This window comes from Sesamum indicum, linkage group LG4 (genome assembly GCF_026168435.1).
Source record: "Sesamum indicum cultivar Baizhima isolate 11 linkage group LG4, ASM2616843v1, whole genome shotgun sequence".
Taxonomy (NCBI): domain Eukaryota; kingdom Viridiplantae; phylum Streptophyta; class Magnoliopsida; order Lamiales; family Pedaliaceae; genus Sesamum; species Sesamum indicum.
In genome coordinates, this window is record NC_142660.1 from 14,392,351 (window position 1) to 14,416,337 (window position 23,987).

At 32.9% G+C, this 23,987-nt stretch overlaps 4 protein-coding genes and 1 non-coding gene across 5 annotated transcripts; 3 read left to right on the forward strand and 2 right to left on the reverse strand.

The window, feature by feature from the left end:
- Nucleotides 1-1,332: 1,332 nt before the first annotated feature.
- On the forward strand, nucleotides 1,333-3,453 carry LOC105160662 (protein mago nashi homolog). Its single transcript, XM_011078142.3, has 3 exons — nucleotides 1,333-1,697; nucleotides 1,783-1,959; nucleotides 3,092-3,453. Exons 1-3 carry the CDS (start codon nucleotides 1,479-1,481, stop codon nucleotides 3,149-3,151), a joined length of 456 nt encoding a protein of 151 aa, XP_011076444.2. The 5' UTR covers nucleotides 1,333-1,478; the 3' UTR covers nucleotides 3,152-3,453.
- Nucleotides 3,454-3,595: 142 nt separating this feature from the next.
- On the forward strand, nucleotides 3,596-4,701 carry LOC105160663 (Cupredoxin superfamily protein). Its single transcript, XM_011078143.3, has 2 exons — nucleotides 3,596-4,125; nucleotides 4,252-4,701. Exons 1-2 carry the CDS (start codon nucleotides 3,963-3,965, stop codon nucleotides 4,626-4,628), a joined length of 540 nt encoding a protein of 179 aa, XP_011076445.1. The 5' UTR covers nucleotides 3,596-3,962; the 3' UTR covers nucleotides 4,629-4,701.
- A 140-nt stretch (nucleotides 4,702-4,841) lies between these two features.
- On the reverse strand, nucleotides 4,842-4,914 carry TRNAR-CCU (transfer RNA arginine (anticodon CCU)). The gene has a single exon. It is a non-coding gene; the product is annotated as a tRNA-Arg (tRNA).
- Nucleotides 4,915-8,447: 3,533 nt separating this feature from the next.
- Nucleotides 8,448-10,815, forward strand: LOC105160665 (peptide methionine sulfoxide reductase A1-like). The gene is made up of 2 exons (XM_011078144.3): nucleotides 8,448-9,035; nucleotides 10,384-10,815. Exons 1-2 carry the CDS (start codon nucleotides 8,523-8,525, stop codon nucleotides 10,633-10,635), a joined length of 765 nt encoding a protein of 254 aa, XP_011076446.1. The 5' UTR covers nucleotides 8,448-8,522; the 3' UTR covers nucleotides 10,636-10,815.
- A 3,886-nt stretch (nucleotides 10,816-14,701) lies between these two features.
- LOC105160666 (histone-lysine N-methyltransferase, H3 lysine-9 specific SUVH5) lies at nucleotides 14,702-22,260 on the reverse strand. The gene is made up of 2 exons (XM_088879907.1): nucleotides 22,195-22,260; nucleotides 14,702-17,785 (listed from the first exon to the last, which is right to left on the reverse strand). Exon 2 carries the CDS (start codon nucleotides 17,753-17,755, stop codon nucleotides 15,008-15,010), a length of 2,748 nt encoding a protein of 915 aa, XP_088736033.1. The 5' UTR covers nucleotides 17,756-17,785; nucleotides 22,195-22,260; the 3' UTR covers nucleotides 14,702-15,007.
- Nucleotides 22,261-23,987: the final 1,727 nt, after the last annotated feature.

The window sequence follows — 23,987 nt, forward strand, 5'->3', positions numbered from 1 at the left end:
CAATGGGGAGGACTAGGGGAGGAGGGGGGCTAGCGCGAGCAAGGGAGATTAGGGCGCGCAGCGAGCAAGCAGAGGAGCGGTGGCGATTCGACAGTGAAGAAGAAGATAAAGATATATATATATATATATATATATTATTTTTATAATATTTATATCAATTAAAAATCATACTCAGATGCAGGAGGGCGCGTGTAGTGCATTTTTTAGCATAAGGGAATATTTTGTTCTATTTACAATAACACAAAGAGGTAAATTGTTAGTTTTTTACAGGGAGTTTTTGCACATTTTTCTTACCACGGGAGAGTAAATTGCATTTTCAATTAAAAAATAAGTGATAATTTTACCATTATCACTAATTATATATATTTAGTGACAATAATTTTTATTTTATCACAGTAATAAATTTTAAACTTATAATAGGAATAGTTACTTTGTAAAATCTAATGACAAGACTAATTATTTCTAATAATAATTTTATACATAATTCTTATCACTAAATAGAAAAAAATATTTTTTAATATAAAATATAGTTAATATTATTTATAGTAAATAATACTATTATTAAATATATTTAATTTTTATATTGATACTTAAATTTAATTTTTTAATTTAAATTATAAAAATTTAAAATTTTATACAATTTTTTTCTAGAATTTTGGTATTTAAATAATGGTTAGTCATCATTAATAGCCATGTATTATTACATGTGATTGTACTCATATATAAATCGTCAAAAATTCAACAAATTACCTTTCACGTAGTCAATTTTCAGCTGATTTGGAAAATTATGTAGAAAATTCTATTTCGAACTATTTCTTTTGAAACTTAAAAGACATAATAAGAAAAAAAGCATACTTATAGGACTAAAACTCATTACGGATAAAGTTAAAGGACTAAAAAAATAATTTGCATAATTATATAGTAACAATATCAAAATTACTATTACTCAATAAATATATATATATTTTGTGAAAAGTTTAAAATTGTTATTTGATATTTTATCCGTAATATTATGTTTTATTTAAATTGAAGGAATTGAAATCATGGACTTCAAATCCTTAATAACCAATTCTTTGAATATATTTTGATAGTTTCGAATTTAAAAGATATCAAATTATTCTATTTTAATTTTGAACTATATTCCAATGAAATTGATAAATTTCATATTTTTTAAAATAATTTTATTTTTCTAAATTCAAATTCTTCAATTCAAATACATATATATATATTGGTGACGAGTAGTGGAGTCCTTGAGTTGGGAGCCGAGTTAATCCGAATGACATTAGTGTGGAGCGATTGGGGCCCGGATTCCTTATAACACAGTTTAAGCTCACAGATGATCTGGACGCGAATAGCCCACCACAGTTAGTCTCACAGGAGCCCACCTAATAAGCATAGAATAGAATTGAATCTAGAACCCTCGTACCTTCTCTCAGGCAAGCACAAAGCAGAAAAAGCGAAGCCTTGAAACAACGGCAATGGCTGAAGGAGAGGACAATGCCGAGTTCTACCTGCGCTACTACGTGGGACACAAGGGAAAATTTGGGCACGAGTTCTTGGAATTCGAGTTCCGACCGGACGGCAAGCTCCGATACGCCAACAACTCTAACTACAAGAACGACACTATGATTCGAAAAGAGGTCTTCCTCACTCCTGCCGTACTCAAGGAATGCCGCCGCATCGTCGCCGATTCTGAGGCAAGAGCTGATTTTAGTTTTGGCCATATTTTTAATTTTTAGGGTTTGGAATGGGGGCATTTTATTGGGTGTTCTTGTGTTGCAGATAATGAAGGAAGATGATAACAATTGGCCGGAGCCTGACCGTGTGGGGAGGCAGGAGCTGGAGATTGTGATGGGGAATGAGCATATTTCTTTCACGACGTCGAAGATTGGTTCTCTTATGGATGTTCAGACTAGTAAAGATCCTGAGGGTTTACGAATCTTCTATTACCTTGTTCAGGTGTAGTGTTCATATGCATTTTACCTGTATAATTTCATTCTTTGGGAATTAAATCATGGTTGCAAGTGAGATATGGATGTCGAATTATGTGGTTTTGAGTTTGACGCATGAGTCTTGGGATAGTGTTTTAAAGATTGCACATGTTTCAACTGGTGTGAGGTGGGAAAACTTTATCTCCTGCCCGAGGGAAAAGGTAGAATAGAAGCTTGTATGTAAATGTTTATACAAGAAGTTAAATATTCTCTGTAAACAAGAAGTTAAATACCTTTTCAGATGTTGGCTGATTAATTATAGTCTGTAGTATTTATTGGAAGCTAGATAGGTTCCCATTAGTTTTCTAACAAAGATGACATAAGAAGAACTGAAGAATGGCTGGTCATTTATTTTCAACTTGATGGATGCTGCATAGTTAGTCACCCTGATGTGGTCAGGAGATCATTGACATATGAGAAGTTGAATGTTCTAAGAGAATTCTTGGTTGAAGACTTTCCACAGACCTCTCTTTGTATTTGATTTAATATTGTTTTGCATATGATTGGCAGTGTTGCATTTCTAGTATTACCTGTAACTTGACCAATATGTATAGTCAGTCACCTCGATGTGGTTAGGAGATTCATTGACATATGAGAATTGGATCTTAATATCTTGGTTGAGGACTTTCCACAGACCTCTCTTTGTATTTGATTTAACATTGTTATGCATATGATTGGCAGTGTTGAATTTCTAGTATTACCTGTAACTTGACCAATATGTATAGTCAGTCAGCTCAATGTGGTTGGCAGATTCATGGACATATGAGAATTGGATGCTTCTAAGAAAAGTTTTGGAGCAAGATTTTCTATGCATAGCACTTGTTATTTGATTCAAGGCTGTTACGCATGTGATTTCCTTTGTTCTATTTCTAATATGACATGTAATGTGTGTTTTTCCTGTTATCATGGTATTATTTGATTGGGCAACAATATATTAACTGCAAGAAAAAATGGTTTCTCCGTTATAACTTGTCAATTCTGTTTATTATATATACTGTTATTTTTTCTTGCGCTGTTGTCTTCAGATCTGATGATTTTGCTTCACTCATTTCACAAAATTTTGATTCAAGAAATGATTTTCTTTCATTATGTTGTTGCAGGATCTAAAATGCTTTGTCTTCTCTCTGATCTCCCTACACTTCAAGATCAAACCCATATGAAGAAGATATGTGGTGCTACTGGAAGACATGAATTGTGTTATCTTTTTGCTGTACTTGTATTGTTCATGGTTTGTTAATGAGACTGGAAAAGAAGCTATGTAACTCCTTCGGCGTGCTGTATCCTGACGTGGCTGCTAGAACTGACATACATTCTTCCCTCTTTGTGAAATCGAGTAGTAGGGTTTTCAATGTGTGAAGTGGTAGATCTGAGTTATTTTACATTTTGATCTAAAAAACATCTATGCTTTGATCATGATGCACATACTGTATGTTATATGATATTCATAGTCTACATTCTTATAGATACTTGAGCTATTAACTGATTCTTACCAATACACGAGTTTGTTGATATGGCTATTCCAAATATGCCATTTGTGGAAATAGATCGTCCGAGTCAATCAATTGAATTCATTTTTCAAGTGTATCATCAATATTTTGAATCAGATACATGAATTTTGGTTTCTTGCCAACCCATGTAATGCATAATATTCCTTGCTTTAGCATTTGTGATATGCATGAAAAATTGCTAACTGGTGATAGCAGCTTCTGCCTTGTGGGCCAACAGTCACAGGTATGGGTTAAGTTTTTGGTTCAACTTCTGGCCAACTCGCCAACAAACTGGCCTCGAAGCTACCCTACCAAAGCAGCATCTTTCAAATTCTTGCTAGCATAGCATCATTTCTCCTTTTCTAAAGTAAATTCAATTCTTTAAGATGTTAGGTAATCTAATTCCAAACAAATAAATATATCCCCCTGCTTTAAATTCTTTATAAGCGCCACCAGCCCCCCATTTTCATTTCCAGCTTGGGAAATGGCAAAATTTCTTATTCGAATTTCCACAATCTTACTCTTGTTCTACGCCTCAACATGTTCAGCAACTGTTTACACTGTAGGAGACAACACCGGCTGGGACATCAGCGCTGACCTCGATTCCTGGGCAAAGGGCAAGACATTCGCGGTTGGCGACACCTTATGTAAGTAAAACATTATATACTCCCAACCTTATTTAAGTAAAACATTATATGCTCTTTTCTTTTCTCTCTAACAGTTTAAATTTATGTATACAACTACGTAATAAACTCATTTCCTTTATCTTGCAGTATTTCAGTATTCGCAATACCATTCTGTTAGCGAGGTGACCAAAGAGAACTACGAGCGGTGCAACACGACCAACGTACTACAATCAAGTAGTAATGGGAACACATCATTCGTCCTAATGAGTCCCGAGGACAGGTACTTTGTTTGTGGCAACAGGTTGCATTGCCTTGGGGGCATGAAGCTTCATGTCAGTGTACTAGGCAATCAGGCCATGTCACCAGTCGGTGCACCTCAACCGCAGCCTGGTGGCGCTCTTCCTCCCGGATCTTCTAAGAGCAACAGTCCTTCCAGCTCATCGTCTATTCTCCACCGTGTAAGAATAGATAGTTCGGTCCTTGCATTTTTGGGGTCGTTGGTTGTCCTCTTCGGCCTGATGTGATTTTGTATCGTATGTAACATGTAATGATTTATATTTATCGTGTTAATTAAGTCACAGTTAAAAGAGTGGAAAATCATTTGATACTTTATGGTCATTAAATTATTAGTCAAAACAATGACATTGCAAGCAAATGTAAACACTTGTCAGAGATAGATGTCTTTTAATATCGGCTGATATCTTTCTTCTGTTTTAGTTTGGCGAAAAAGATTTTGACGCGCCAGGTAGGGGTCGAACCTACGACTTTCTGCTTAGGAAACAGACGCTCTATCCACTGAGCTACAGGCGCATTAATAATAAATACTTATTACTTACAGTATTTCCATACTTTTAGAACATAAAAAAATTTGAAATAAAAGATAGTTTTAATTGATTAAGGAAGAATAGAATGGGCTATCTATTCCTCTGATCACATATGGATGGGAGTTAGATGCTACAGTTAGAGTTATTGTAATTATTGGGCTATCAGTTCCTAAATTATTGAGTTATTAGTTGAGGAGCTTCTTAAAGGTTTTTTTTTTCTTCTATTATTGGTTTCTCAAGAGCTTCATAGAGCCTTAAAAAAGAATAACAAATTATTGGTACTCAATAAAATCCAGACTCACATTTGAAACTTCTTGATTGTCAAAGATGAGGACCAAAGTTCGATTCACCTTCGCGAAGGCTTTTTCAACTGCAAAAATCATGAACGAGTTATGTTAGGAATATATCCTTCAGCGGAAGTTTGAAATAATCTATTAAACTATTACAAATAATGAAGTACAAAACTCCTCTAAATAAGTATTACAGGCCAAAAAGATTACACAAATGAAATATACAAAAATAATAAAGAATCACAAAGATTATCAATTTATGATAAAAGGCTCAGAGAGCCAGATCCAAAATACGGACAACGGTCACAAGGCACCGCACCCGAAACACTCACGGTTGCACCACTAAAGTAACCGACCACCACGAAGATTTTTTATCACTAAAACCCGACTAAACAACCATCACTGATACCCAAACGAAACAGATTTAGTTCACTAAGAACTATCAGTGTGATGCTCAAGAGAGTTCAATCGGTTGGTTGGCCAAAGGCAAATATCCCCTTTTAAAGGTTGAAGTGGTGGAAGAAGAGGGGACAAAGGGAAGTTCCAAAACCTTGGAACGGAGAACCATTCTCAAGAAAACCGAGTAAAAGGTGCAATTAATGTAGAGAGAGAGAAAGTGGGCTTCCAAGTGAGTGCGGGTTTGGGCCTTTTATTCTTTGGGCCTACCAATAACTAATGGGACATGGCCCACCCAATACTTACAAGCTATGCAGCTAGCTTAATGCAAAGTTGTTGAAGCTAGGTGGGGATATTAGGGCTAGCTTAATAAACTTCTTTGGTCAGCAGCAAGTGATTGCTCTCGGGCGAGAGGCATGAACGAAACTGAAGTTGACTAAGCTAGCAATGGGGGGAAGCGCCTTTTCCGACTCCTAGCCAAGTCCTTGGGAGCCCAAAAAGTGTGAAGGGAGGCGGCATAATTAAGGGGAAGAGAGAGAGTTGGGCAACGACTGACTACCTAGTTGACATGCAGGAGTGAGTGAGTTGTGGGACGATAGAGAGGCCGAAACAACAGAACAATTACCTACACTCTCACACCCTTTATTCTTTCCTAATCTATTCCCAATCATGATTCTTTACAGCAGAAAAAGGCCTTCAATCTTCCCATATGGAGCCACCTTCTTTACTCAGGCACCTTAAGTTTCATTTTGTCTATCTGCAGCATTGGGTACCTACCCGAAGCCTTTAGTTCACAGCAGTTTCCTAACAACCATATTCGTCTTGTCTTTGGTCAACTTCTGTAGCTTTTTTGCATTAAGGAGAAGCTACACTAACATGACTATTTTAAAAACAATATCAAGGCATGAGTAAGGGAGGCAAATGCTAAAAACAATGACTTTAGGTAGGACTCAAAAAATATCAAATTATTCAGTATTTGATTTAAATTGATCCTTATAAGTTCGGTTTGAGTGGGATTTGATTATCCAATTATTAATAATAAAATATTTTTAAAAATATTAAATTACTCAAGTTTAATTTGATTTCAATTTAAATTTGTTCAGATTCGATTTAATTATTCAAATTAAGTTCGATAATAATTTAAATAAATTGAGATGTATTCAACTCGATTGTTTATAGTCCTATTTTCTAGACAATAGTAGGCACGACACGGCTATCTTTTCGATCCTAGCCTTAGTTTTTTAAAAAATATGAATTATAGGACAACCATTCAAATTTTCAATGCACAAAGTATTAAGTACAGTATAGATTTGATACAGAGCAAATGCCCGTACGAATGCCTTTTGTCCACAAAGTGCCCTTTGTCTTTGGCCATATATGGCAAAAGAATGCTACGAGAAATGTTCTTTCTAATTGCCAACAAGAACTCATTTGACTAATAAGTTAAATTCTCGTAATAAAATGTTTATATATTCAACTCTCATCAATATATATATATATATAATTATTTTTATAATAGTTTTATATTCTTTTTATTTTGTTTAAATATATGTTGATTATGAATTATTAATATATTAAATCAGTTTTTAAATTTAAATATATGGAACAAAATAAAATACCGTTTATTGTAAAAAAAAAAAAAAAGAAATATTCTTTCCAATTTAGAAGGTTTTTGACCTTCTGAATTTGTGATGAACAATTATTTCAAATTCAATTTAGCAAGATACAACAATTTTTACAATTTGCTTCGCAAGGTTTTGCCTTTTATATTTAAGAAAACAGTATATTTACTATTTACACCTAACTCTATTTTATTAGAATTTAAATAAAAAATATTAGCGTAAGTAAAAAAAAAATTGCATAAATTTTTTATTTTGCTCATTTTTATATAGTAATTTTGTACTTATAAAAAAATAATAATAAATTTACCTTTGCTCCATATATATTTTTTATATTTATCCATCTATAAATATAAAACTATACATAAGAATTTTAAATGAGAAACAAAATTAAAAATTGATGTGATTTTTTTTATTTAAGCTAATATTTTTTATTCAAACCCTAATGAAAAAGGGTCACGTATGAACAGTGAAGTTTGAAGGGAATATAAGTATAAATCTAAATTTTTTTTGAAAAAAATGTATAATTTAATATTTCGAGAGGGGATTTAAATATGATTAGCCTAATAGAACCAAACAGAAACCAAAGGAATAACCCAGAACAATCGTGCGACAGAGACGTTGACGCGTGGCAATCATCCTGATATTTTCATCTTACCGAAATTCTTGCCAACTTGGCAGTTGATTGGTGTATGTAAGTCCACGTACCTACCCTCATATGCCTACTTCTTCCTATTTTCACAAAACTGCGTCCCAATAATCTGAGAATAAATTATTTATTTTTATTTACAATATTCAATTACATCCTCTAATTTAAATTAAATGTAAATTTAAATTATATAAAATTATGATATTCATAAATATGTTCTAACGAAATAAAAATATACTTATATTTATGAAATTCGATTCCATAGACTACAGTAGAATGATTTAAATTTATATGCCAGAATAATATTAGGAGAATTTATTTTAAATAATAATAATAAATAAATTATTTCGATATATTGAACGAGATTTCAATCGAATTAATATATATTAATATAATTAATAATAATAAATAAATTATAATAATTTATATAAAGTAAAATAAATACATAAAATCAAATAAAAATCAACACATTGAGTCATAACTTGATAAATAAATAGTCTCAAATATATATTCACTATAAAACAGAAATATTTATTTCTCATAATTATTGTTCTTTTCTCTAATTTCCACACACACTCCCCCACATAACTACCCAACACGTAACCTCTCTCTCTCTCTCTCTCTCTCTCTCTCTCTAAAAATGCTCCTCAAAACTACCGCTACCACCATTGCTACACCTCCTCTGTTCTCCCTCTTCAAACCCTCTTTCTCTGTCTCCAAACTACCCCTCCTCAAGCCCTTCAATTCCCCCTGCAACCCCACTCTCAAACCCTCCACTCTCAGGATGAGCTGGCTCAACAAACTGGGATTCGGTGCCCGTTCTCCCAGCGACTCCCCCGTGGATTCCTCTACCTCCTCCATTGCCCAGGGCCCAGATGACGATATCCCCGCTCCGGGTCAGCACTTCGCCCAATTCGGAGCGGGTTGCTTCTGGGGTGTCGAATTGGCCTTCCAGAGGGTGCCCGGGGTTACCAAGACTGAAGTTGGGTATACTCAGGGGTATTTGCATAATCCCACTTACGAGGATATCTGTTCGGGTACCACCAATCATTCGGAGGTGGTCCGGGTACAGTATGACCCCAAAGAGTGTAGCTACGATACTCTGCTTGATGTTTTCTGGGCGAGACATGATCCCACAACCCTCAATCGCCAGGTGGGTTTTCTCTTTTCTTTTCAATTTCAGAAAATAGCGTTTGATAATTGTTTTCTGTTGATATTGAGTGATAGGAACAGGGTTAATTCTGTTTGGATGAGTGTATTTGATGCCTTTCATGTTTATACTTTCATGTGATCCTGAATTCTGATTCCTCTTCGTGATTTACTACCAAATTGAAGGTTATGTTTGAATTTTTCTTTCATGGAGTGGATATCATTTGATCTTAGTTGATTACTGGAGATTGAGCTAGGTGAAATCGGCTACACGTTTATTCATAATTAGTTCTGATTTCAACTTGATGGGTTTTGATTGCCACTTTATAGGATTTGCTCTTTTCAGTTGTGTTCATACATGGGTCATAGTTCTCTTGAAGGTGGATGATGCTTTTAGTAATTTAACATTTGATGGATTTAATGACTTAGTCGTGTCGTGCAACTCAATCAACTGACTGGAAGCGTATTTCGTATTAATCTACTTCTTCGGTGGATTATGTTAGTTGAATTTGGCAGAAGTGTTGGAGAAATACTAAGGTTATTTTCAAAATATGATGTCTACAATTAGAGTTGGAAACTAGTTAAGAAATGGTTTGATGAGTGCTAGGTGGAACTGCTAAAATCAGAGTCTATCAAGAGTTACGGCAACTGTGTTTGGACGAAGTATGGAATGATTCTTACCTTTAAATTAGAGTTGTTGAAACTGATAAGCTTGGATCATTTTCCCTTCTGAAATTGATCTATGAAGTATGTAGATTGAAAAAGATGTATACACACTCATGCAAACCCACATGTTAACACAGTTCTGAGACATTCATCAGGGCTGTTTACCGATTAGATTCAACGGGGAAGTTTGAGTTGGTGTTGAGCTCAAGTTTTCCTGTTATGTTGTTCTCAATGTACAAATATTTCCAAGTACAAGCATGTTCTTTGCGTAAAATCTCCTTTTGTGCAAGAGCGTCTTTAGGTTGATTAAGGCTGGACACTTCTCTGGTTCCTTTCCGAACTGGTAGAACAGAGCAGCCACTTACCACTGTTCTTAACTGCTTGGACAGTTTTCCAGCAGCTATCTTCAATCAGCAAGTTGGTTATGCCCCTAATCATGGCTACGGACATGTTAGGTGCTCAGCTGTTAGTTACCCTGTGTGATGGTATTATGCCCGTCTTTGTAAAATCATTTCGACTGAAATTGCTCCCTGTAGCTGATGACTTCTACATGCAAACACAGATGTGCATAATCTCGTTGTAGCTATTATTATTGAAAACCTGCAATTGCAACTTCTGTAATTTCTTATTGTTGCGATTGTTTTAGTCCCAGTGGTCAAAACTAAGCTTCCGATACATTGATGCAGGGGAATGACGTAGGAACTCAGTACAGATCTGGGATTTACTTCTACACACCTGAACAAGAGAAAGCGGCCCTCGAATCCAAAGAAAGGCAACAAAAAGTTTTGAACAGGAAGATTGTTACCGAGATACTGCCCGCCAAGAAATTTTACAGAGCTGAAGAGTATCACCAGCAGTATCTTGCCAAGGGCGGTCGATTCGGTTTCAGGCAATCAACTGAGAAGGGCTGCAACGATCCCATTCGGTGCTACGGCTGAGAATCCTAATAATTGTATTGGTTCCCAGTTCCATGATGTTTGTAGTATGTCAATAGTTTGAGTTTGTGCTTCTCTCATTCAAAATCTTAAGCACTTGTTTCTTGAAATCTTGCCTTGACATTTTAATGTATATGTGATGATGGATTGCTATGAGATTGTAATATATTAACTTTTAACTTATTCTCTATTTGTTAAGATAAATCAAAAAATTATTCTGATCCTTATGCAAAAGGTTAATAAAAAAATTAATTAAAATTAATGCATGCTTTTGTAATTATTCTTTAAATTTTTTTTGTTTATTCATGAGTAAGTTACATAATTTTTTTAAATATATAATATTAATCAAATGTTCATAAAAGATTGTATCTTTTTTCTTTCAGTTCTTAGCAGAAGGATATATGTTCATGGTTTTCATTTAGACATTGATATATTGTTAACGTTTAATGTATTTCTAGACATTTTACTGTATCTTCACATGTTTGCAAATAAAAAGGTTGAAAGTACAATTTTTTATATTTATAATGATCCACTCCAATAAATGACAGGTAAATTAATTCATAAAATGATTGCATAAACTTTTTAAAGAAACACAATTAGTGAATATTTAAAACTAATTACGTAATAATTCAACTAAATAAAATTTTAATTTATATAAATATCAAAATTCCTAGTTGAACAGTCTTGCACTATTTTTTTTTTTTTATTTTTATTCGACATAACTGAAGTTCTATTCTTTTTATTTAATTTCATTGGATTCTTCGCATCCTTTTTTTAAAAAAAAAAAGAAAATGCGCCCACACTCGTAAAATTTGAGTTCTCAGTCTTCTGATAGTAAGGCCTCAACCATGCCAAGAAATCACTTCAATTAATAGAATTTTTCACTCTCTCTCACTTATATATATCTCCAATTAACTCGCAAAGAAATTGCCTAAGCTAGGAATTCAATCAGACCCCATAACTGTTAGTGGACGGATGGGAGTCTATAAATAACCCCTGGACGTATGTTTTCCTCACAATCCCACTAACACACTTCTTTTCTTTACTCTTCTCAAAATCCTGAAAAATCTCTCATGAGGAAGTAGCAGTGTAGCAGCCATAGATCTCCTCAAGAACAGTCGATAAGTATGAATCTTTGTTACGAATGCTCCAAACTTAGGGTATGTTGGGAGATACGTTAAGCATCACTGCTCACCTAATCTGTATGCCCACGAAATTGTTTATCATAATGATGACAAGAAATCGCCACACATTATGTTTTCTGCAACCAAGAATATCTCTTATCTCTACAAGAACTTACGTATTATTATAGCTATAAGATCCATATAGCCGAATTTGCGATGTGAATGGAAATATCAGGACGAGGGATCGCTTTCGTGGTGCCTGTAAATGCATCGGCAAGATCAGGATGTACTATCAATCCTTTTCGGGCCTGAGTTTCTTGGTTTTGTGACATGCTTCGAGATTGCGTATGATTCTCTGTGGGCAACTCTATGGAGTTGAAGCCAACAAAGTTTGTGTGGATTTCTCGGATGCGAGGCCTCAAATTTCTTGATGCAAGAATGAAGTATTTCCTTTGTGTTTAGTACAAGACTTTGCCCTTTCAATCGTCTTGTTCAGATCTGGATACACTATTCTTCTTTCGTTTATATTGTTAGATCATCTTCTTGTTTAAATTCATACATATACTCGTATAGATGCATGAACAGCTTTGAATCCATGAAAAGCTCTCAAGTTTCTTTCTGTAAATTTTTATGTGACTAGTGTATTCACTTTGTTATTTGTAACATTATTGTTATGGTAAATTACATTGAGCTCCCATGACATTTGATACACTGTTCTAGTGATTATCGATGTAATTTTTCATTATTACCTTTTGAAAGTAGGGCGTAATTTTACGTTATTGTTATTGATAGTGTTTCATACCGATGCATTTATGAGAACTGCTATAGCGGTCCATTGTTTTGAGGAATTTATTTAAAAAATGTAGAAAAAAAAAAAAGTTAGAAAAGTAAGGTTCTTTGGAAAGATTTAGAAAATTAAGTGGCACCGCGATTACTCACCGCGGTGCCACAATTTTTATATAAAAAAAAAAATTCGATGACAACTTTTTAATTTTTTTTTTTTAAAAAATTATTTTATTGCACGACGAATTGCTGTCAACTTCTCGTTAAAATTTCGACACCATCATGGCGAGTTGTCAACCATCAAATATACCGTTCGACTCCCTTTGATGAGACGAACATTTCCCCACAAACAATTTCAAGTTTTATCAATCGTAAATAATGAATTTTTAGCACGACCACCGCACCTTTCGGCCGTCGATTCGCCGCCACCGGAGCGACCTACGATCACGGACCACCACCACTAGACTCGCCTCGACCTAATGGTTCTAACGAGACCAACCTAGTTCAATTTTATTAAATATTTGTTGAGATATGAAAATTTGAAGATTTTCCACCGAAAATTCGCGCTGAAATTGTTTGCTGTCGTTTCTCCACCATCAGGACGAATCACAGATTAAGACCATAGTCGTTCGAATCCCGTCGTCCAGACGATTCCAACAAGACCAATTTTGCTCAATTTCATCAAGTATTTGTTTGTTCAATTAAAATACATATGTTTTAAAATAGTTATAATATTATTAAATTCTATTTATTAATTAATAATACTATTTATAATAAATAATTAATTAATAATACTATTTATAATAAATAATTAATTATAACTAATTTTTTTAGAAACAATGTCACCGCGGTGGTTTGTGAAATTTTTTGTTTTTTAAATAAAAATTGTGGCATCGCGGTACCACTTAATTCTCTAAATTTTTCCAAAGCACACTACTTTTTTAATTTCTTTTACTACATTTTTTAAATAAACTCCCCCATTGTTTTGATATTTTTTATTCTCATCACAAATTAGGCATACCTTATCGTTATAATCATACATAAGTTCCTGTGGAAGAGGGATATTCTTGATTGCAAAAAATATTAATTATGTGGCATTCTCTTGTCTTGGTGATCATAAACAGTTCTTGAACATTAAAATCCAGGAGCATCTATGGTTAACAAAATGTAAAGTTCCTAATATTCCCCACTTTTGAAGCATCCCTCACTTTTCTCTATTAACTATTTGCGAATTCTTGATTTTTTTATTTTTTTTTTTTGATTCTTTGATCTATATACTTTAATAACAACGATTGTCTTATTTTTATTTCTTCATGTCATATATTTAGTTCAATTTAATGAATATATTGACATTTGTTCGATTTCTATTGTGAAAAAATAGGAGTAGTTAGTGTAATAGCAATTACAAAAAGCCAAACAATTGATAAATTACTGGCAACTCAATTACGGCAACCGAGAAATATTTTTCAGAGACTGTTGGGTTAATTTATAAATATTTATAGTAATCCACTCCGATAAATGAAAGGTAGCAAATGATTGCATATAAAGTACGGATTACCAAAAAATTTCAGGAATTTTTCAAAATTTTTGAATTCTTTTTAAAACTATAGAATTTTAACAAAATTTCAGAAATTTTGAAATTTTTCTCAAACTTTTTTAAAATTACAGAATTTTTTGGAAAGTTTCTCAAACTTATTTAAAATTAAGGAAAAAAATTCAGAAATTTTTGAAAATTTTCTGATTTTTATTAAAAAAAAATACAGAAAATATAAAAATTAAAAAATTGCCCAAAATTTTCAGAATTTTTTTTTAAAAATTACATAAACTAAAACAAATTACAAAAAAATCAAGAAAAGAATTACATAAAGTCTAAATAAAAAAAACATAAACTTTCGCCGTAAACAATTATCAAGCATATTGTGTTCTATTATCACTTCTAATTATTAACTATTTGCGAGTTCTTGGATACATATACTTCAACATCGACGGTTGTCTTATTTTTATTTCTTCATGTCATATATATGGCTCAACTCAATTACAGCAACCAAGAATCATTTTTTGGAGACTGTTTGGATCAGTTTATTATGCTTTTATTAAATTTTGATAGATTTCATACTCTTTATAGCTGCTATTCTCATACTCATACTTTTGTAACAGGCGCGTACAGATTCAGAAAGTAATAAAGATGACATATACGCTTCAAAACTGAAAGAAAGAAGAGTATAATACTAAATTCTTGCCTCAGTTGCCTGCGACAAATTTCGGTGCCCTGCAGTATTTGGCTTCAACTACATATATTCAACAACACAACATAGAGCAACAGAGAAGCATTTCTGATTTTGAATCATCCCATTGCTCTCTATAACAGCGGCAGCAATGATCCCAGACTAGGACATATTCACGGACTTCAAAAATTTCGATGTCAGCTGCATTCTCTTTTGAAGAACCAAGAAGCCTGAAAAAGATTGCTAGTACATCCTCCCAGTGCATTTTCTAGAACCACAATAGCAATCCTTCGTCTTGATATTGCCGTTGCCATCACAAACTCGGCCTACCTTATAGTTGTAATCATATGTAAGTTCTTGAAGGGGAGGAATGTTCTTGTTAGCAAAGAACATTATGTGTGGCAGACGCTTATCTTGATGATCATATAGAACTTCTTGCGCATAAAGGTTGGGGGAACAGCTGTGGTTAATAAATCTCCCAACATTTCCAAGCCTCGCAGCATCAATGGCAAATCCATCATCGCTCGTACGAAAATCAAGAAGAACTTCAGATTCACCTTCATCTCGGCCATCACTAACATCAAAAAGATATTCATCATTACCAATTCTTTGTTCGGCTTCCTTATCCCGCAATAACTCACCGACATATTCACATATGAAACTTCCGGATGAAATGTAGTTCCGCGATCTTACTCCCCAACCTCTTGATACGGTCTTAAAAATCTCCAATTGATATCTAGGACCGTGCTGGCTGACTCTATTCATACAAGAAGGCGGGCATTTGCATGATGGACCACACTCATGAATGATGGGCCTTGCTCTAATAATGCATCCCTTCTCATTGAATGGAATCTCCCCTTCATTCTTTAAAACACAAGAACATGGGTTAGAGTCAGAGCAGCCGTCTATGCAATTACAACCAATCGGCTCAATGGGCTGATACCAAGATGGATAAACAATGTCGGTGATGTAAGTGAAAGATAACGGCCTCTCTTCATCTACTCCATTAATTGCATGTATTGGCACCTTCTCTTTTCCTTGTGAGATATCATTTACCAGGCAGACTTCCATGGGCATCTTTGATTTTCTTGAGGCTTTCTTTTGATGAGGTCTTGGTTGGCCTGGCATCCTATGTAATTCGAATTTGAACACCAGATTACCATTTTGATCTCTTTCTTGCCACAAGTTATTCACAGTGTACAGTCCATCATATACGTATACATAATTGCCCTCATTAATCATACCTAACATATTAGATGCCATCTGACACTTCCTTTTATAGATAACTCTAATTGGATAACCAATTTCTTTGGAATTCATCAAAGCAAGATTACCCTTTTCAAGTTTTTGATCACCAGCTTTGTCAGTAATCTTTGGATTCCCACCTTGACCTGAGTATATCAACACATCAAGTGCTTTAGCTTCATTCTCATATCGGCCTGAATTCACAATGCTCGTAGCAAATTTCTTCCCACCAAGCGTCACATAATCTATACCAGAAATTAACTGAAAATGGAGGCCACTCACCGCAAGTTCTGCCCTGAATCGGAACTGGTCACCAATTTCAATACCTGGTATATGGCCAAAAGATTTCTCAGCAACATTCCAGACTCCCTCTGCCTTGAGACGCTCTGCTACTTCCAGATGAACATGTTTTGTACCTTTTCCTTCTCCTTTTGGATCTGCTTTGCGTCCTTCCAAGAGTTCTGTATATTGTTCTTCAAACAGCTTTAGAGCCTCCCTCACCTTCAATCCCTCGGGTTGATCATGCCTCCCAATATTCAGATTAATTAACTCCCTCCAAATCCCTGTCCCTCTATGCTCATCATCATAAATGTGTTCAAACTCAAATACCGCTTCACTTTGTTTATCAGTTTTTTCACCAAGAGCAAACGAATCTACCAAATCAGCATTTCCAACTCCTTGATATTCAACCATGTTGCTGCAGTCACCAGTAAACTTGTCGGAGCCGCATATTTTATCCTTTCCTTTTAATTTTCCTATGGAAGCCTGGACATCCCTATACTTGCGCCTAAAACATGATTGTGACATACTCCACTCTGCTGGTGATAAAATGCAAACTTCATCCTCATTGTCAGAAGACATACTCTCATAAGCATTTTCTCCTTGAGCCATCTTCGAGATCATATCCTCAACTTTCAGCATTTTTTCAGCATCTAAAGCCTCTGGAGGAACAGATTGCGTCAAATTTTTTTCTCTCCCTGTTTCTTCCCGTCTCACTGTAGCCATCGACTGCTCGGGTTCCTCGCTGGAAGTATATTCATATGTACCAGACTCAAACAAGGAAATTTGATTAAATCCTTTGGAGCTTGCAAGAAACTCTTCCGAAACCTCTTTAGTTGCAGAATACTTAACATTAATCAAATTAATATAGTCTTTAGCCTCAGCAATAAGTGCCACCAGTTCTTCTAAATCGCGCTTCCACATCTCTTCTCGGGAATCAACCTTATTCTCCCTACCATCAGCCATTTTTCCTGCATCACCAGCTTTACAAGGAGATGCAAGCGAGTCTTCAGGGTCACATTGCACACTACTGGTTGGTACACTTCTCAATGGCACTGCTGGTATAGGTGGCCCATATTTTGCCACATCTGAACACAGGGAGCTCTCCTCATCATGAGACCTGTCACTTTCACCTCCATTTGTCCGATGTAAGAAAGGGCCACAGCGCTCCGGAAAATCCCTCACCCCATCTACCTTTGGGCGCTTAATGTTGAACGGAGAATTACCACATGGAATGGCATGAGAATCTACTGTAGAATTTCTCCTAGAATTCGGCTCAAGCTGCATTGTATCAGATTCCCCCGCAACACTAGCAGAGGCACCACAGCTTACTGGCAACCCCCGAACAGCATCCAACTTGGGACGCTTGAAACTAGACGGGAAATTATGACTGTTAAAGCCAACATTTCCGAAGAATCGTTTCCCGGGCATCCTTGGAGGAGGGCTTGAATCGGCCAATAAGCTCATAGCTAATATAAGCAGTAAGATAGGACCTCCCTATACCATCCAAGAACACAATAAAATTAGCAAATTTCATATAAGAAAAACAAAAAACAAAAATACATACACTAGCACAGTTAGTAATCTCACAGTTCACACCAAGAACTTCATCAACAAATATACGAACTAAATAAACAGCAATACCCAAATGTTGACTGATACTAGGAATGACTTATAATTGAAAGCCCTAAATCTTACTATTCCTATGTCATCAATACCCAAATTCATATCTGCAATGACCCTAAAATACTTGAACTATCCAACACAGATAATAAACCTTCCCTTAAACACACAAACAACAAAAACCACTCATACTGTTCAGCACAAAAATCAATAATCTTTTCACCTCTCCCTCATTCTGATTTCAAGATTCTCCTTACCCAGAGAGACCACAAATACAGAACCCATCACCACACACAGTACAAATTATCTTCATTACGCTAATTCTTTCACGATTTAAACAAGTACCCACGACATTTCAACAAGATAGATCTTCCACATTCTACATTACAAGCAAATCAAACTACTCAACATCGCTTATGGAACAAAGAAGCAAGAAAAGAAGAAAGAAAATGCAGAACCCACTAAGGAGAAAGAACGGAGTTACCCAAGAACGAAGTTAACTGAGAAAGATGGTTGCCACAGTGATATCCTTCACGAAAAGAAAATTTAGGGATTGTAAAGAGTAGAAGCAAGAACTGTTAGCACAGGGGATTTCTCGAAATGGCGGTTGATTTCTTGAACTTTCAAAATCCCACTAGCGCTGAAACCGGGACTTCAGCATTTGTGTTGGGTCTCATCGAATTCACTCTAATAGTGGGAATGGGGATTTGGGGGGTGGGGGGGGGGGGGGGGTAGGGTAGGGTTTTGGCGGAAATATAATTTTGGGCGAGGATAGAATAGAAAAATATTTTTCTTACATTATAATAATTTGGTACACTCTACTCTACGTATAATTTCATAATTTTTTAATATTATTTTTAAAATAAAATATTTATAAAATAATATATTGATGCTATATTTATAAAGAATAACGATATAATATTAAAAAGAAAAATATACATCAAAATAAAAAATAAATAAAAATATCTATCAAAATATGATAGGAGTATGGAAAATTAGATAAATAAATAAGTAAATTAAATTAAACAAAAATACATAAATGACATATTGATAATAATAATATTAAAGAGTCGTATACTGATAGAGGTAGTTTAGCTTTGCATTAGGCTAAGAATAACATAATTCTTTAATACTATTTCTAAAATAAAATATTTCAAGAAATAATAATATGATATTAAATAGAAAAAAATATGTATCAGAATAAATAAATAAATGACTATCAAAATATATTAGGAGTATGGAAAGTTAGATAAATAATAAGTAAATTAAATTAAATATTCAAAAAATTACAAAAATGAGATATTGATAATAATATTAATAATAATGAGTGGTATACTATAAATGTGTATAATTGTTTTAATAACATATAAGTGTTCTCAATTTCTTTTAGTAAAGTTTTTGTTTTCAGTATGGAATTTATGGGTTGTTTACAAATATTAAAAATAAACACTTATCAACGTATTACTAAAATCAAGAAAAAAATAATATTTTTGTTTTTCAATTTTTGCTTTAGAAATTTTCAACTAGTGATTTGAGTGTGCATAGTTAATAAAAACTAAATAAAAATTAATTTTTATTTTTAAAATTATCTTTTAACTTTAGTTAAAGAAATTAAAAATAATATATATACAAATATTTTTCTGTATCAAATATAAAATACCAAAAGGTGCTCTCCTAAATAATATAATATAAATTAAATTTGATTTAAGTAAAAAATTATAAACAGTTTTGTATCAAGTATGGTAACTATCAGTAAAATTATAAAAATTAAGTTATTTTTCTTCTTCCCCCAATGTCTTTTTTCGAAGTTCTCACTCAAGCTCAAAATTCCCATTTCATGTCAGTGTTGGGAAATGAAGTCAGACTAAAGTTGCACAGAAATTCACTACCTGGCACCTCAAAGACGCCATTGAGGATCCGGTCAGATACGGTTAGGTTGAGCTATCCACAGACATTATCAAACTCATATCGGCTGCTAGCAGAACAAGTGAGTTGGAAAATTGAGCTAGCAAGGTAACTGCTATTGTGCACCAAGATGCATTTCGCCCAAGTGCACTGACTAGCTGACCTACCTTCTATCTCAGTATTTTCCTAAGCCGACTTACAAACGCTCCAACTCTAATTTTTTTTTTTTTAGTTTTAACTTTTATTTTCCAACCCTATCAAATTCTAGTAATATTTAACCTAAAACTTGTTCTTACCAAAGCAGAGATTATTGTTAACACCCTTTCTTATGTGAAGACAATTCTTAATTTTTACACTGATAAGATACACAAAATATTATCTATTTTAATCGAACATAAAGAGTTTATTTTCTAAAGAATAAAATGTTACAGAGTTTATAATATTTTATAAGCTCTACATAATTAATAATTCATAAAATAAAAATAACCTTATTAATTTGTCCGATTAAAGAAAGCGATAGAATAGCATATCTTTCTATTTTAGCCTATAAAAAATTCTTATATTCAAATTCTACTCTTCATATTATTTGTACTTTTTTTTTACGACAAAAATATATCACTATGTTTAGATTTATATTTTCGTATTTTTCAAAACAAGATAAAATATACCCAATGTTTGTTTTTGTATTTTTACAACTTATCTGTGTATTTTTTTTATTTTTCAACTTTTTATATAATAATATATATATACACTTATATATATAATATAAAAAAGATATGATTTGACAATAAACAGTAATTTGTCTCCCAAAAATACAATATTAAATATATAATATATTATATAGATATACATATTTAATATAAAAATATATATAAAAGAGATATAATTTGACAATAAACAGTGATATTTGTCTCTCAAATTCCAACATCAAAACTACACCACTTATATTAAAATATTTTAAATTACCTCAAAGCACAAACTCAAACATACCATCTATTTTCCACATACACTTACTTATCTTTATTTTTCTCTCTCTATTTCCAAAATACAAAACAAAACATTCAAAACACAAATCCAAACACTATGTATATGTCTCTCTCGTTTTATTCAAATGCTCTAGGGACATATTTCGAAAATAAGAGCGGAGATCTTATAAACCTTTAAAATATCATATTTTTAAAAAGTTTAACTAAGCACCCTCTTAATTATATCAATTCAATTGAAAGTCCTTATATAAGATATTATCCGATAAAAAATGAGCAAGTGCACGTCACACCATATGATACCATCCGTAGAGACAAGAACATATCGACCACTTTTTAGGCCCTAAAAAGTTGGGCGTGCACTAACATCTTAAGTCAGAGACTTAATCTATACTATTATTAAAAAAAAATACCCTCTACATTCATGAAAGACGATTAGTAATACTATCATACTAATTTTGAAGTATGATAATTATACCCACATAACTAATATAACACAATAATTATTTATTTTTTATCTATTTTTTATTTTTTCCTTGAAATATAATTTATTCATTTATATATAATTTTTTATTTAAAATATATTGTAAAATATTAAAAATTATTTATTGTATGCAAACATAAAACGACTTTCCATAATGATTACTATAAATATGCCTTTCAAATTTCTCAGTCCCCGACATAGTAGTCAATGATGCACGGCACACAATGGCGCCAAGGGCTCTTAGAGCCATGGCGCGGCGCGCGCCTTTTCAAAGGATGGCGCAAATATAAAAAGTAATCTATATATTTATATAATTAATATTATGTTATAGATTAATGTATGAGAAGTTAAATAAAATATATAAAACAAATTCAACATAACAAAACTTCATATAATTAAAAAGACCAATGTTGAACCATTGAAGGATTGCAAAATTCCTAAAGATTCAAATAAATTCTAAATAATTTATTAAAAAAGAAGAAAGACACACTGGCGAATAAAAGAGGAAACCGCATAGGAAGAACCGAAAAAAGAAGAGGCAGGAATGAATAGATTACTGATAATTTATTTCTGTTGAAATTCCCTTCATTATTAGGATATTTTTTTTATTTGATGGGCCCAAGCCGCCCAAGCTCTTTTTCACAAAAGTGCACCTCGCGCGCACCTGGGCAACACATGAATGACTCCCAGGCGCGCCATTGACTACACTGATCCCGACACTATCTTAAAAGCAAATTAGTGAACTTCCAATTAAGATAGACAATATATCATATAAGAATATCTCCCAAAATACAGAAGCATAATGTAAGTAAATTTTGTAAATATTAAATTTATATAAATAGTGCTAGAAAAAATAAAAAACAATTTTTTTTAGAATTATTGATAAAAAGTGGTACAGTTCAATGACATACCTTGTGCAATGAGACGACGATTTTCCCTTGAAACGATATATCTTCAGCGAAAATAAGTTTACACCAAAGCACGCTTTACTCTTTTCAGTTCCACGACAATGTACTTCCGCTAATTCAAATATACTGATAGTTTCATTATGTTATTAAAAATGACAGCTTTAATAATTTTTTTAAAAAACTATTAGTTGTAATATTCACATAACTAATTAAAAAGCAACTAAAGTTTAAGTTATCTTTAAATTATCGTTCTCTTTTAGGTATATTTGGATCAATAAATTTGAATTAAAGGAACAATTTAAAAAAATAATTTCAAATGACTACAAATTAAAAAAATTAAAATACATCAATATTCAATAAAGTATAGTTCAAAATTAGAGTCGAAAAATTTTAAAATTATTCAAATAAATTCAAATAATTTATTATTGGGATTTGAAATTCATAATTATAATTTCCATAAATCCAATATAATCTTACTATTTTTCCTTTTAAACTCTTTCCTTCTCTTCTCTTTTCCTTTATTTTCACTAATTTCTTTCTTTTTCCCTATCCCTCCACCCTGCATTAGGCCTATTAATGGGAGGGCATTACCCTACTCAGTCCCCAATCCAATAGTTTCCCGTAGTTATTATTTATATACCGTATCCAACCCTACTCATACAATATTTATTGGGTCTTACGCATGTTATACCCAAAATAATTGAATCAAATTTGACTATTACCCATTAGGTCTTTACCTATATTAGAATGAATGAAGCAATTACATATTTTTCCATAATAATATCATCATAACTTTAATACTGAATTAATTTATGAAAAATATTTTATAAACTAGTAATCGATATACGTAAATTAAAAACTATTCCATTTTTCTACATGAGCAAAAAGAACATCGTTACAATATAAATAATGATCTGAACTTTGTTCAAATAATTGATCGTTATTAATCAATTACAAAATAAACAATAAAATCCATATTTTAACTTTGAAATAATTCTTTTTATATATTTGAAATTGCATTAATGAGTTTTTAATTCAAGTTTCAAAAAAACTTTATCAATTCCATATATTAGTGAAGCATAACTAATTTAATTTTTTATAAAAATATATATACTATGTATAATATGTAAAAATCTTAAATGACAAGTAAATCAAGTTGATTGGTATATAAAAAATTTATAAATTCAATAAAATTTTATATTATTAAATTTTCAACTGCATGTTCTAATTCTCAAGTTATTATTACCAAGATACATATACAAATAAACGGAAAAATAAACTCGAAAACAAGATCACACCACATTGCACCAACGGAGGAAAAAAAAGAAAGAAACGAAGATAAAAGAAGAAAAAACTCATGCTAACTACAAATATTTCTCATAATTTTCTATCACCAAGAAGAAGGAATCATGCAGTTATCACTTTCTTACAGACAACTTTTGCATCAACCTTAAAAAACAAAGGTGTAAGAAGAAAAACGCTTACCATTATGATAGGTTGAAGACATTATAGACCCTAATTATTGACTGTTTGTTTGCTTGTTTGAAGGGTTTTGGTGCAGAGAGATCTCTGAACAAAGTTGTAAAAGAAAAGTATGAAAAACAAGCTTATTTATGCAACTCCCTTTCCCTGAATTTAGACTCCTGTTCCTGTTCAAATTCTAACCGGACAGGGAACTTTCCTGCTACAACTAGATTTTCGTTTTGGACTTCACTTTAAATTCTGTAATCGGCCTTATTTGGATTCCGATTTATATGGGAACGGATTCTACTTCCTTGTACGAAAGGTGGTGGTTG

What these genes read in the sequence shown, in the direction of transcription:
- LOC105160662 (XM_011078142.3), top strand. Translation starts at nt 1,479, where the DNA reads ATGGCTGAAGGAGAGGACAATGCCGAGTTCTACCTGCGCTACTACGTG. An exon ending in GCATCGTCGCCGATTCTGAG is followed by an intron (nt 1,698 to 1,782) that starts GCAAGAGCTGAT and finishes CTTGTGTTGCAG; the next exon opens with ATAATGAAGGAAGATGATAA. An exon ending in TCTTCTATTACCTTGTTCAG is followed by an intron (nt 1,960 to 3,091) that starts GTGTAGTGTTCA and finishes ATGTTGTTGCAG; the next exon opens with GATCTAAAATGCTTTGTCTT.
- LOC105160663 (XM_011078143.3), top strand. Translation starts at nt 3,963, where the DNA reads ATGGCAAAATTTCTTATTCGAATTTCCACAATCTTACTCTTGTTCTAC. An exon ending in CGCGGTTGGCGACACCTTAT is followed by an intron (nt 4,126 to 4,251) that starts GTAAGTAAAACA and finishes TTTATCTTGCAG; the next exon opens with TATTTCAGTATTCGCAATAC.
- LOC105160665 (XM_011078144.3), top strand. Translation starts at nt 8,523, where the DNA reads ATGCTCCTCAAAACTACCGCTACCACCATTGCTACACCTCCTCTGTTC. An exon ending in CCACAACCCTCAATCGCCAG is followed by an intron (nt 9,036 to 10,383) that starts GTGGGTTTTCTC and finishes ACATTGATGCAG; the next exon opens with GGGAATGACGTAGGAACTCA.
- LOC105160666 (XM_088879907.1), bottom strand. Translation starts at nt 17,755, where the DNA reads ATGAGCTTATTGGCCGATTCAAGCCCTCCTCCAAGGATGCCCGGGAAA.